Genomic DNA, 12,602 nt, shown 5'->3' with positions numbered 1-12,602 from the left:
ACTTAGAGAGCCAATAAAGGCCCATTGGGAAAACTGGCCTCATACCTTGTGTACACAATCCCTGTACAGGTTTCTTGACCTGCGGTAAGTAAATAATGTCATTTTCTGACGGGCCCAGGAGCCCCAAGTTATCTTGGGACCTCAAGAAGAGAGGAATTTACTCAAGTTATAGGTATTGGAGGGTACAAACCCATGGCTGCGCTCGGCTTTAAAAAAGTCTCATCTGAGATTCCTTATGGAACAATGTTCCATCAAAGCCAGTTTAAAAAGAGCTTATGTTTAAAAAAATTATTCTTGCTGCACTTTATACAAATAATCAGGCTAAGTGTAAGACTAAAGCTTATTTTTGCAAACAAATCAGTTCTATTATGATTTGTCTTTAGTAAAAATGTGATACTGGAGAGAGAAGAAAATTATGTTTCAAGCACTACGATACACCTGTTATTGGATTCTAGTCTCATCAGTTGTTTTTGAGTTTTTTTCTGCAATTTAGACTGACTCTGCTTATTCCTGTGAACCCATCAGTGGTCTCTGGCTGTTGTTCAAAAGAAACAAGAGGGATAGGTAATGTAGAAATCTCAATCAGTATTCTAATTCTGGGCACATATTGGAATCAGTCTTTGACTCCCTATTAGTTTGGTTTCAACAATTGCCCAGTTCATGGAAAGCCTTCTTATTTAGTTTACTTGGGATAATTTTACTTATTTTGTTTTACTGTTGTAGAATATATTGCTATTGTACTCCTTGTGTAGGAATGCAGTATGGGCTTCCTTAATGTTTTCTGAAATGGTGCACTTATTAATCTTCCAGGTATCACCTTTTGTCAGAACTCAAGAGTTATGAATGGTCCTCACCATACTGTTGCCTTCTGACTAAGCTCCTCTCTACCCAAATACAAGAGACCCTAACAGTTAGGCAGGAATATCATCACCCCTATTCAGCCTGAAGAAGTTACAGAAGACGAATTTTCATCCCTCTACAACCCTTAGGATTAAGGGTTCCCTTGTAAAAGGGGGCAGGGGGGTGCGGATGTGTCAGAGGTGTTTGAGCCAGAGCAACTCTGTCTTGAACAGGGGATGGGTAAAATAAGGCTGAGACCTTCTGGGCTGCACTCCCAGGACGTTAAGGCATTCTTAGTCAATGGATGAGACAGGAGGTCAGCAAAAAGTACAGGTCACAAAGACCTTGCTGATAAAACAGCCTGCAGTAAAGAAGCTGGCCAAAACCCACCAAAACCAAGATGGTGACAAAAGTGACCTCCGGTCAACCTCACTGCTCATTATATGCTAATTATAATTTATTAGCATGCTAAAAGACAGTCCCACCAGCACCATGACAATTTACAAATGCCATGGTAATGTCAGGAAGTTACCTTATATGGTCTAAAAGGGGAGAAAACCTCAGTTCCAGGAATTGCCCACCTCCTTCCTAGAAAACTCATGAATAATCCACCCCTTGTTTCGCATATGATCAAGGAATAACTACAAGTAACCTTGGTTGAACAGCCCATACCACTGCTCTGCTTATGGAGTAGCCGCTCTTTATTCCTTAACTTTACTAGTAAACTTGCTTTCACTTAAAAAACAAACAAACAAAACCCAGTAACATTCAGAATATCATTTAAGAATATAAAATAAAGCTGAGCACTGTGACACACAACTGTAATCTCAGTTATTCAGGAGGCTGAGGTAGGAGTTTGAATCTAGCCTGGACAACATAGCAAGACCCTATCTCAAAAAATATATTTTAAAAAAGTAACTATATGAAATGAATAGAAATAAATCTGAGATATGTAATAACTCAATACAAAAAAACTACAAAACATGGAGAGAATATATATTATAGCTAAATAGAGTGATATATCATGTTTATAGATGGAAGAGTCAATTTTATAAAATGTCCGTTGTCCCCGCACTGAACTATATTCCACATAATCCTGGCCAAAAATTCTAGGTTATGTATGTGTGTGTGTAAACTGACAAGCTGATTCTAAAATTCAAGTGTAAATGCAAAGAGCCAAGCTAATGTTGAAGAATAAAAATAAATAAAATGGAGATTCACACTATCAAATAGCTAGACTTACTATAAAGCTAATAATTAAGACAGTGTGGTATTCACAAAAGGACTCACATAATAGAATAGTGAGTTTAGAAACAGACCCATTCATATCCAGTCTCCTTGATTTACAATACAGATGACACTGCAGTGGGATGGAAAAAGGATGATTGCTTCAATAAATGATACAAGGTCAGTAAGATACCTACATGAAAAAAAAAATTATGACCCTTCCCTCCCATCATACCCAAAATTCTAAGTAGACTGAATATATAAACGTGAATGGGAAAATAATAAAAATTTTATAACAGAACACCTTGTGACCTTGCAATCAATAGAAATATTCCTTTTAAAAAAATGTATTGAGGTAAAAGATACACATATGACTTACATCTTTCCCATTTTTAAGTCTACAGTTCAGTGATAATGAAAATTCTGTTTCATTCCTCTCCCCCCCTTCCCAGCCTCTGGTAACCACAAATGTATCTTCATGAGATCCACTTTTTAAGCTCCCACATATGAGTGAGAATATTTGTCTTTTGGTGCTTGGTTTATTTCACTTAACATAATGGCCTCAGTTCTGTCCATGTTGCTGCAAATAACAGGATTTTATTTTTATGACTGAATAATATGCCATTGTGTATATATCTTCCATACTTTATCCACACATCTGTTGATGGGTGCTTAGGTTGATTCCACATGTTGGCTTTGTGAATAGTGCTGCAATAAACATGGGAGTGCAGACAGCTCTTTGATACACTGATTTCCTTTTTTTTTTTTTTTGGATATATACTCAGCAATGGAATTGCTAGATCATATGGAAGGTATATTTTTAGTTTTTTGAAGAACCTCCATGCTGTTCTGCATAGTGGCTATATTAATTTACATTTCTACCAGTATATGATGATTCCCCTTTTTTCTTTTTTTTTTTTTTTTTGCTACTTAGTTGTTTAAGCTCCCAATATATGCTGGTTATTAATCCTTTCTCAGAGAGACAGTTTGCAAATATTTTCTCACATTATATGGGTTGTCTCTTCACTTTGTTGATTGTTTCTGTTGCTGTGCAGAAGCTTTTTAGCTTGATGTAATAATCTTAATTGTCTATTTTTGCTTTGGTTGCCTGTGCTTTTGAGGTCTTACACAAGACATTTTTGCCCAGATCACTCCTGAAGTGTTTCCCCAATGTTTTCTTCTAATAGTTTCATAGTTTTGGGTCTTAGATTCAAATCTTTTATCCATTTTGATTTGATTTTTGTGTATGGTGAGAGATAGGAGTCTAGTTTCATTCTTCTGCATATAGTTATCCAGTTTTCCCAGCACTATTTATTGACCACTATCCCTTTGTAAGTTCTTGGGACCTTTGCAGAAGATGAGTTGGTTGTAAATGGTGCATTTATATCTAGGTTCTCTGTTCCATTGGTATCTATGTCCATTTTTATGCCAGTACCATGCTGTTTTGTTTACTACAGCTTTGTCATAAATTTTGAAGTCATGTAGTGTGATGCCTCCAGCTTTGTTCATTTTGCTCAAGATTGCTTTGGTTACTCAGGGTCTTTTGCGGGTTCATATAAATTTTAGGATTTTTCCCCCTTATTTCTGTGAAGAATGTCATTGGTATTTTGATATGAATTGTATTGAATCTGTAAATTGCTTTGGGTAGTATTTTCATTTTAACAGTATTAATTCTTCCAATCCATGAGCATGGAATATCTTCCCTTTTTTGGTGTCCTATTTCTTTCATCAGGGTTTTGTCATTTTCCTTCTATAGAACTTTCACCTCTTTTGGTTAGATTGATTCCTAGGTATTTCATATTTTTTGTAGCTATGATAAATGGGATTGCTTTCTCGACTTCTTTTTCAGATTGTCCACTGTTGGTGTATATAAATGCTACTAATTATGTTGATTTTGCATCCTGCAACTTTACTGAATTCCCTTATGTGTCCTAACAGCTTTTCAGTGGAGTCTTTATAAGATCAGGCAATCTGCAAACAAGGCTAATTTGACTTCTTCCTTTCCAATGTGGATGCCCTTTATTTTGTTTTCTTGCTTAGTTGCTCTGGCCAGTACTTCAAGTATTATGTTGAATAGCAGTGAAAGTGGGCATTCTTGTCTTGTTCCAGTCTTCAAAGTACAATGCTAGATGTGGGTTTGTCATAGATGGCCTTTCCTACTTTGAGGTATATTCTTTTTATACCCATTTTGATGAGTGTTTTTATCAAAAAGGGATGTTGAATTTTACCAAAAGCTGTTTGGCATCTATTGAAATAATCATACAGCTTTTGTTCTTGTTTCTTTTAATGTGGTGAATCACATTGATTGATTTGTGTATGCTGAGCCATCCTTAAAACCCTAGCATGAATCCCACTTGATCATGGTGAATGTTCTTTTTAATGTGTTGTTGAATTTGACTTGCTAGTACTTTGTTGAGGATTTTTGCATCTATGTTCATCAGTGATATTGGTCTGTAGTTTTATTTTTTCGTTGTGTCCTTGTCTGGTTTTGGTATTAGGGTAATGCTGGCCTTGTAGAGTGAGTTTGGAAGTATTCCCTCCTTTTCAAAGAGTTTTAGTGGGATTCATAATCATTGTTCTTTAAATTTTTGGTAGAATTCAGCAGTGAATCCATCAAGTCCTGGGCTTTTCTTTTTTTGAGACAGGGTGTTGCTCCGTCACCAAAGCTGGAGTGCAGTGGTGTGAACACTGCTCACTGCAGCCTCAACTTTCCAGGCTCAAACAGTCCTCCCACCTTAGCCTCCTGAGTAGCTGGGACCACAGGATTAGCCTGACAGGATTAATCCTCACAGGATTAGCCACCATACCCAGCTCATTTTTTATTCTGTAGGGACTGGATCTTGTTATATTGCCCAGGCTGGTCTCAAACTCCTGGCCTCAAGCAATTCTCCTGCCTTGGCCTCCCAAAGGGCTGGGATTATAGGTGTGACCCACTGTGCCCAGCCTGGGCTTTTCTTCAATGGGAGAGTTTTTATTATAGCTTCAATCTCATTACTTGTTATTGGTTTGTTGAGGTTTTCTATTTCTTTATGGTTTAATCTTGGTAGGTTATATGTGTCCAAAAATGTATTCATTTCTTCCACATTTTGTGATTTGTTGGTGTATAATTATTCATAATCATCTCTAATAATTATTTATATTTCTGAGGTCTGAGGTGTTATGTCTCATCTCTTGTTTGATTTTATTTATTATAGTCCTCTCTCTCAGTCTAGCTAAAGGTTTGTCAATGTTGTTTATCTTTTCAAAAAACCAACTTTTCATTTTATCTTCTATACTTTTTTAGTATCAATTTTATTTATTTCTGCTCTGATCTTTATTATTTCTTCTGCTAACTTGGGATTTGCTTTGTTCTTGCTTTTCTAATTCCTTGACATGTATTTTTAGGTTGTTTATTTGAAGTTTTTCTCCTTTTTTGATATACGCATTTATTGCTATAAACTTCCCTTTCAGTATTGCTTTTGCCATACCCCATACACTTTGCTATGTTGTATTTCCCTTTTCATTTAAGAAAATTTTTAATTTCCTTCTTACTTGCTTCTTTGACCCGTTGGTTGCTTAGGAGCATGTTGTTTAATTTCCATTTGTTTGTGTATTTTCCAAAGTTCCTCTCATTATTAATTTCCAGTTTTCTTCCATTGTGAAGATACCAGATATGATTTATATTTTTTTGAACTTGTACAGATTTGTTTGTGCCTAAGATATGGTCTATTCTTAAAAATCTTCCATGTGTTGATGAAAAGAATGTGTATTCTGCAGCAGTTGGGTGAAATGTCAGTTAGACCTATTGTATCTAGTGTGCAGTTTATGCTGTTTCTTTGTTGATTTTCTGTCTGGATGATCTTGTCTATTACTGAGAGTGGGATGTTAAAGCCCCCTACTATTACTGTATTGCAGTCTCTCTCTCCCTTTACATCCATTAATGTTGGCTTTATATGGAGCTGCAGTGTTGAGTGCATAGATATTTATAATTGTTATATCCTCTGGTTGAATTGACCCCTTAATCATATAGTGACCCTCCTTTACTGCCAGTTTTTACAGTCTTTGTAGTTTATCTTATCTGCTACGAGTACAGCTACTCTTGCTCTTGTTTTCTAGTTGCATGGAATATCTTTTTCCAGCCCTTCTCCACTTTGTCTATATGTGTCTTTACAGGTGAAGTGGGTTTCTTGAAGGGAGCACATAGGTAGGTCTCATTTATTTATCCATTCAGCTACTCTATGGCTTTTAACTGAAGAACTGAGACAATTTATATAAAAGCCCACAAAAGAATTCTATAATTTAACTCCACCCTCCAACATTTTGTCTTTTAGTTGTATCAATTTACATATTTTTATATTATCTATTAACAGGTTGATATAGTTTTGATAAATTTATCTTTTGGGCTTCATGCTAGAGTTTGAGTGGATTGCACACCATAAATACAGTTAACAAAGGATTCTGGGTTTGTCTGTGTACTTAATTTTACCAGTGGGTTTTATACCTTAAAAAGTTTCCTTTTGCATGGTAGTGCTTTTTACTTTCAGATTGAAGAACTCCCTTCTGCATTTCTCGCAAGATGGGTCTTGGTGGTGGTGAATTTCCTCAGCTTTTGTTTATCCGTGAAAGACTTTAGCTCTCCTTTAAATTTGCATGACAATTTGTTGGACACAGTATTCTTGGGTGTCAGTTTTTTGTTGTTGGTGTTGTTTGAGTGCCTTGAAAATGTTGTTCTACTCCCTCCTGGCCTGCATGGTTTCTGTGGAGAAGTCTGTTGCCCCATGAATTGGAGCTCCTTTATGTTATTTGCTTCTTATCTCTCATTGCTTTTAGGATCTTCTCTTTGTCTTTGACCTTTGAGAGTTTGATTATTATATGCCTTGAAGTAGTCTTATTTGCATTGAATCTGTTTGGTGTTCTCAGGCCTTCCTTTACCTGGACATGTATATCTTTCTCATGTCTTGAAAAGTTTTCTGTTATTACTTCTTTGAATAAGCTTCCTATGCCTTGCTCATGCTCAGCTCTCTCTTAAACACTAATAATTCTTAGATTTGGTCTTTTGGGGTAATTTTCTGTATCTTGTAGGCACTCTTCATTCCTTTTCCTTCTATTTATTTTTCTCCTCTGACTGTGTATTTTCAAATAGTCAGCTCACTGATTCTTTCCTCTGCTTGGTTCATTCTGCTGTTAAGAACCTCTAAAGAGTTTTATAGCTCAGCAAATGTATTTCTCAGTTCCAAGATTTCTGTTTGACTTTTTTTTTATTATTTTAATCTCTTTGTTAAATTTCTCTGATAAATTTCTGAGCTGCTTTTCTTTATTATCTTGGAGATCACTGAGTTTCCTTAAAACTACTATTTAGAATTCTTGGTCCAAGAACTCACAAACTGCCACTTCATCAGTCACTAAATTTCTGCTTTTTGTCCTTTTGGGAAGCTCATGGTTCCTTGTCTGCTGTAGTTTCTAGTGAGTGTAAGTCTACGTCTTTGCCTTGAAGGATTATTTATTCCAGTTTTCTTTGTCCAGCCTGTTTTGGATTTTATTGAATATATCTGCCTAGCAAATCTTTTTTTTTTTTTTTTTTTTTTTTCAGATGGAGTCTCGCTTGATAGCCCAGGCTGGAGTGCAGTGGCAGGATCTCGGCTCACTGCAAGCTCCGCCTTCTGGGTTCATGTCATTCTCCTGCCTCAGCCTCCTGAATAACTGGGACTACAGGCACCCACCACCACGCCTGGCTAATTTTTTTTTTTTTTTTAGCAAATCTATACTGCTAGTTTGCTGCCTCCTTTTTGGCTCTAGGTGGTGCCTTCAACCCAGGTTCACCTTGGAGCTAGTAAATGGTTTGACCACTGCCTGTCCCAAAATGGGGGAGGTCCCAAAGGGTTTAGGACAGCAATGTGGGAAGGCTGGCTAGGAGTTCACACCCAGGGGACCTGGGGAATGCACCTCCTACAACCACTCTCATTTGGCGCTTCCTTTGGCTGAGTTACAGAGCAGAGTTTCTGGGCTGGGGATGGTAGTCCAGCCTTGCTTGTCTGTCTCTGCCTGTCCTTGGGGATATTTCTCCCTTCAGGCAGTCATAATGCTACCCATCAGTTAAGGCAAGGACAGTTCTCCTGACAGGGAACTGAAGAAGGTGGGGAAGCTGGCTGACCATTTCAATTTTGCTTTTTCCAGTATAGAAACTGTGAGTTGAGGGGAGATTTTCCACATAGTTCGGGCCTGGCAGAATGGGAGGGAGGGGCATCGCACATGTGGAAGTGCAGTTCTCCTACCATCTGCTCAGAGTTTTTCCACCTCTCTTTGGCCCCAGGAAGTATCTCAACTAGCTTGAGCTCTGGGCTGTTGATGGTGGTAGATCTTGGCACTGTATATTTTGTTTTGTTTTGTTTTGTTGGGGCAAGAGAAGCCAGCTTATCTTACACTGCCGTTTTAGAACCAGAACCAATAAAGATTTTCTCAAAAGGACACAAAAATTAGTAACCGAAAAGGCGGGTGAGGGAGAAGATACACACCTCCCCGCCACAAACAAAGTTGGATTTCATAAAGAGCTACTGGTCATCTAAAGACACCATTCAGAGAGCAAAGGGGCAAGCCACAGAGTAGAAGATACACGAAGAATATGCCAGGCATGGTGGCTCACACCTGTAATCCTAGCACTTTGCGAGGTTGAGGTGGGCAGATCATTTGAGCTCAGGAGTTCAAGACTAGCCTGGGCAACATGGCAAAACCCTGTCTCTACAAAAAGTATAAAAATTAGCCGGGCATGATGGCATGCACCTGTAGTCCCAGCTACTTGGGGGACTGAGGAGAGAGGATCGCTTGAGCCCAAGAGGTCAAGGCTGTAGTGAGCTGAGATTGCACCACTACACTCCAGGCTGGGTGACAAAGTGAGACCTTGCCTCACATACAAAAATATGTATACAAAGAACACCTTAAAAAATATGACAGATAACCCAATAGAAAGTAAACATATGAAAAGATACTTAACTTCTTAATTATCAGGAAAATTAAAAATAAAACTGCAAAATGATACCACTACACATCCCTCAAAATGGCTAAAATGAAAAAGACAGACAATAACAAGAATTGTTGAGGATATAGAACAACAGGAATCCTCATATATTGTTAGTAATAATGTAAATTGGTATAACTCCTTTAGAAAACTACTTAGCAGTTTCTCCTGAAGCCAAAGATAGATAGATAGATAGATAGATAGATAGATAGATAGATAGATACATAGATACATACATAGATACATAGATAGATAGATAGATCTCCCAAGTAATTCTACTCCACACTATATACCTAACAGAATGTGTGCATACCTTCATCAAAAGGCATATATGTGGCAGCCCTATTTGTAATAGACCAAAACTAGAAAACCAAGTCAGGTGTGGTGGCTCATGCTTGTAATCCCAGCACTTTCAGAGGCCGAGGTGGGAGGATTACTGGAGGTGAGGAGTTAGAGACCAGCCTGGCCAACATGGTAAAATCCTGTCCCTATTAAAAATACAAAAATTAGCCAAGAAGAGTGGTGGGTGCCCATAATCCCAACTACTTGGGAGGCTGAGGCAGGAGGATCACTTGAACCTGGGAGGTGGAGGTTGCAGTGAGCCAAGATCGTGCCACTGCACTCCAGCTTGGGTGACAGAGCAAGACTCTGTCTCAAAAAGCAAACAAACAAACTGGAAAACCAACAAAATGTTGACCATAAGAAGAATGGATACATTGTAGTATAATCATACAATTGAATACTATACAGCAATGAGAACAAATAATTTACAACTACATACAGCAATATGGATGAATCTAACAAACATAATGCTGGGCAAAAGAAGACAGAGACAAACATACATACTGTATAATTTCATTATATGAAGTTCAAAACCATGTAAAATTAATTGATCTATAATTAGAAGTCGGTATAATATTTATCCTTGGGTAGGTGTTGGGTAGTGGGTAGTGACTAGAAAGGGACACAAGGAAGTATCTGAGATGTTGGTAATATTCTGTTTCTTGTTCTGGGTATGCATTACACAACAGTGTTCACTTGGTGAAAATACACCGTGTTTGAATATGTATAATATACTTCAAACAAAAGTTCACTTAAAGACACACAATACAATTTTTTGGAGGACAAGTTGACACTTAATTTGCATATCTATATGAAACAATACGTGCATAATGACAACATACTTTTGAAAAACTACTAAGGATCTAATAACAAAATTTACTATTTTAAAATTACAACAATTAAAATGTACTGGTATGAAATGGTAATAACACACATAATAGGCAAGTCAATGGAACAAACTACAATGAATTGAAAGTGATACAGTAAATATGAGAATTTTTTACTATGGCACAGATAGCATTTCAATAAATAAGTGCATTTACTTGTGCACTTAAGGAAAAGCATTAAATCTATACGTTATATATAATAGAACATTTCTAAAAGAGACAACAGGATTTTGGTCAATGCTATCAATTCATTCAATCATTTTGCCTCTCTGAGCATCACTGACTGACTTGTAAGATGACAGATTTGAAATAGGGTGCTTTCTATAACTTATAATCAAATTAATAAAAAATGAGAATTGTGCACAGGAGGATAAGAGCAAAGACAAAAGTTAATTTTGTTTGTTTGTTTTTTTGAGACAGAGTCTTGCTCTGTCGCCCAGGCTGGAGCGCAGTGGCGCAATCTCGGCTCACTGCAAGCTCTGCCTCCCGAGTTCACACCATTCTCCTGCCTCAGCCTCCCAAGTAGCTAGGACTACAGGTGCCCGCCACCACACCCGGCTAATTTTTTGTATTTTTAGTAGAGATGGGGTTTCACCATGTTAGCCAGGATGGTCTCGATTTCCTGACTTCGTGATCCTCCTGCCTCAGCCTCCCAAAGTGCTGGGATTACAGGCATGAGCCACCACGCCCTGCTGGTCGACAAAAATTAATTTTAAAGCTTAGGACAGTACACAGGATAATAAAGGTAGAAACAGTCATCAGATTTATCCAGCAAAAATCAATATGAGGCCAGGAGTGAACTAGATGAAAAGAAAAAAAAGAACTATAAAGTAGCAAGACATTACAAATAAACCTGGTTGGGGGATTGACCGTAAGTTTCCTTGAAGTCCTAGAGAAACAACCTATAGCAAGACACTACAAACCACCTCATTTCTACGTTAGTAGATAACTACAGGTTGATGATCCTGAACACTGTACAATACACACAAACGCTAATTGTGTTATATAAAATCTATATACTCTGAACTAGTGTAATTCAAGCCCATATTTACCTTGCAAATGGAAGACGCATCAACTTGCACTGTTTACTAATTCGTTTCTTCTTGCTAGCTGACAGTAGAAAGGAACTCTGATGGAACTATTTTTGAAAAAAATAAAGAAAACAAAGTTTCTAACCTTATTAAATCATGTTAGTTATCACAGTACCAAATTATACAATGACATTAATAGTAAAAGAACAATTTTTGCATTTACCTTTAATAGTTTAATGAGAATAATGTGATAATAAGGTTAAAACACAGTGCATCCTTAATCATGCCAACGAAAGATAATCACTGCCAACATTTTGGTATATAACCTCAACATTCTTCTATGTGCAGGAATAAATACATGACTATACCTACACAAATACAATATCTTTACATACATGCAATATGTTCATGTCTACATATGTATTATGCAATATTTTATTGAATTTTATAATACATCTTTTAAATGGCTTTTTAAAATTCAAAATCTGGGTGATTTTAATATATCTTTTATATATTTACTTATCCATATTTCTAAATTTTCAGATACAAACATGTTTTAATTATTAATAAACACCAGAAAATTAGGCAACACACAACCGTGTTTTTTATTACAGAGCTAAGCTGTAATAGAAACAAGGGAATGGTGCCAAATTATCAAGCTGATTTTAAAATTCATATGAAAATGCAAAAGACCTAGAATAGCTAAAAAAACAAAAAAAACTTTGAAAAAGAAAAAAGTTAGGAGGGTTACAGTAATTGAGACAGTACAGTATTAGCATAATGATAGACAAATAGATCAATGACATAGAACAGAGAGTCCAGAAATGGATTCACATATATTTGGTCAATTAATTTTTGAAAAAAGCACAAAGGTCAAAATGGGGAACCTAAACTTCCACACTCACCAGGCTATAATAAGACAACTCTCTTCCAAATCAGCAGTACCATCAGAAAAGGCTTGGGACAGCCCAGTGTTAAAGAGCACATCCCCGCCCAACAATGTCAGTGGAGGACATATTTGGATCTCCATCCTGTTTCATATTCTTTTTATGAGATGGTCAGTTGGGTGTAGCCATTAAAAGAAGGTAGAGACTCAGGAAAAAAATAAAGTTTATTATACTCGCAGGTCCTAGAGACAAGAGGTACAGTAGGCCATGCAGAGCCACACAGAAAAGACACTAGGATGGTCAGAAGGCAGAAGATGGGAACGAGGGGAAGGTTTAGGCCAGAGCCTATTACTGGAGTTTCCATAGGAAAGGCAAGACAGGGCAGGGTGAATAGTCT

The 12,602-nt window shown here is 37.1% G+C and overlaps 1 protein-coding gene across 1 annotated transcript in view; it reads right to left on the bottom strand.

Moving 5' to 3' along the window:
• SGO2 (shugoshin 2) overlaps nucleotides 1-12,602 on the bottom strand; it is a 57,801-nt gene that overhangs the window by 29,906 nt on the left and 15,293 nt on the right. The window contains exon 5 of the mRNA XM_019021797.3: nucleotides 11,340-11,425. Within this exon, the coding sequence (XP_018877342.2) occupies nucleotides 11,340-11,425 (86 nt within the window). The remainder of the gene's footprint in view (nucleotides 1-11,339; nucleotides 11,426-12,602) is intronic.

The sequence above is a fragment of the Gorilla gorilla genome, chromosome 11 (assembly GCF_029281585.2).
Source record: "Gorilla gorilla gorilla isolate KB3781 chromosome 11, NHGRI_mGorGor1-v2.1_pri, whole genome shotgun sequence".
In the NCBI taxonomy this organism is placed as follows: domain Eukaryota; kingdom Metazoa; phylum Chordata; class Mammalia; order Primates; family Hominidae; genus Gorilla; species Gorilla gorilla.
Note: the sequence above shows the minus strand (reverse complement) of the source record. Positions and strands in the feature narration are given on the sequence as shown.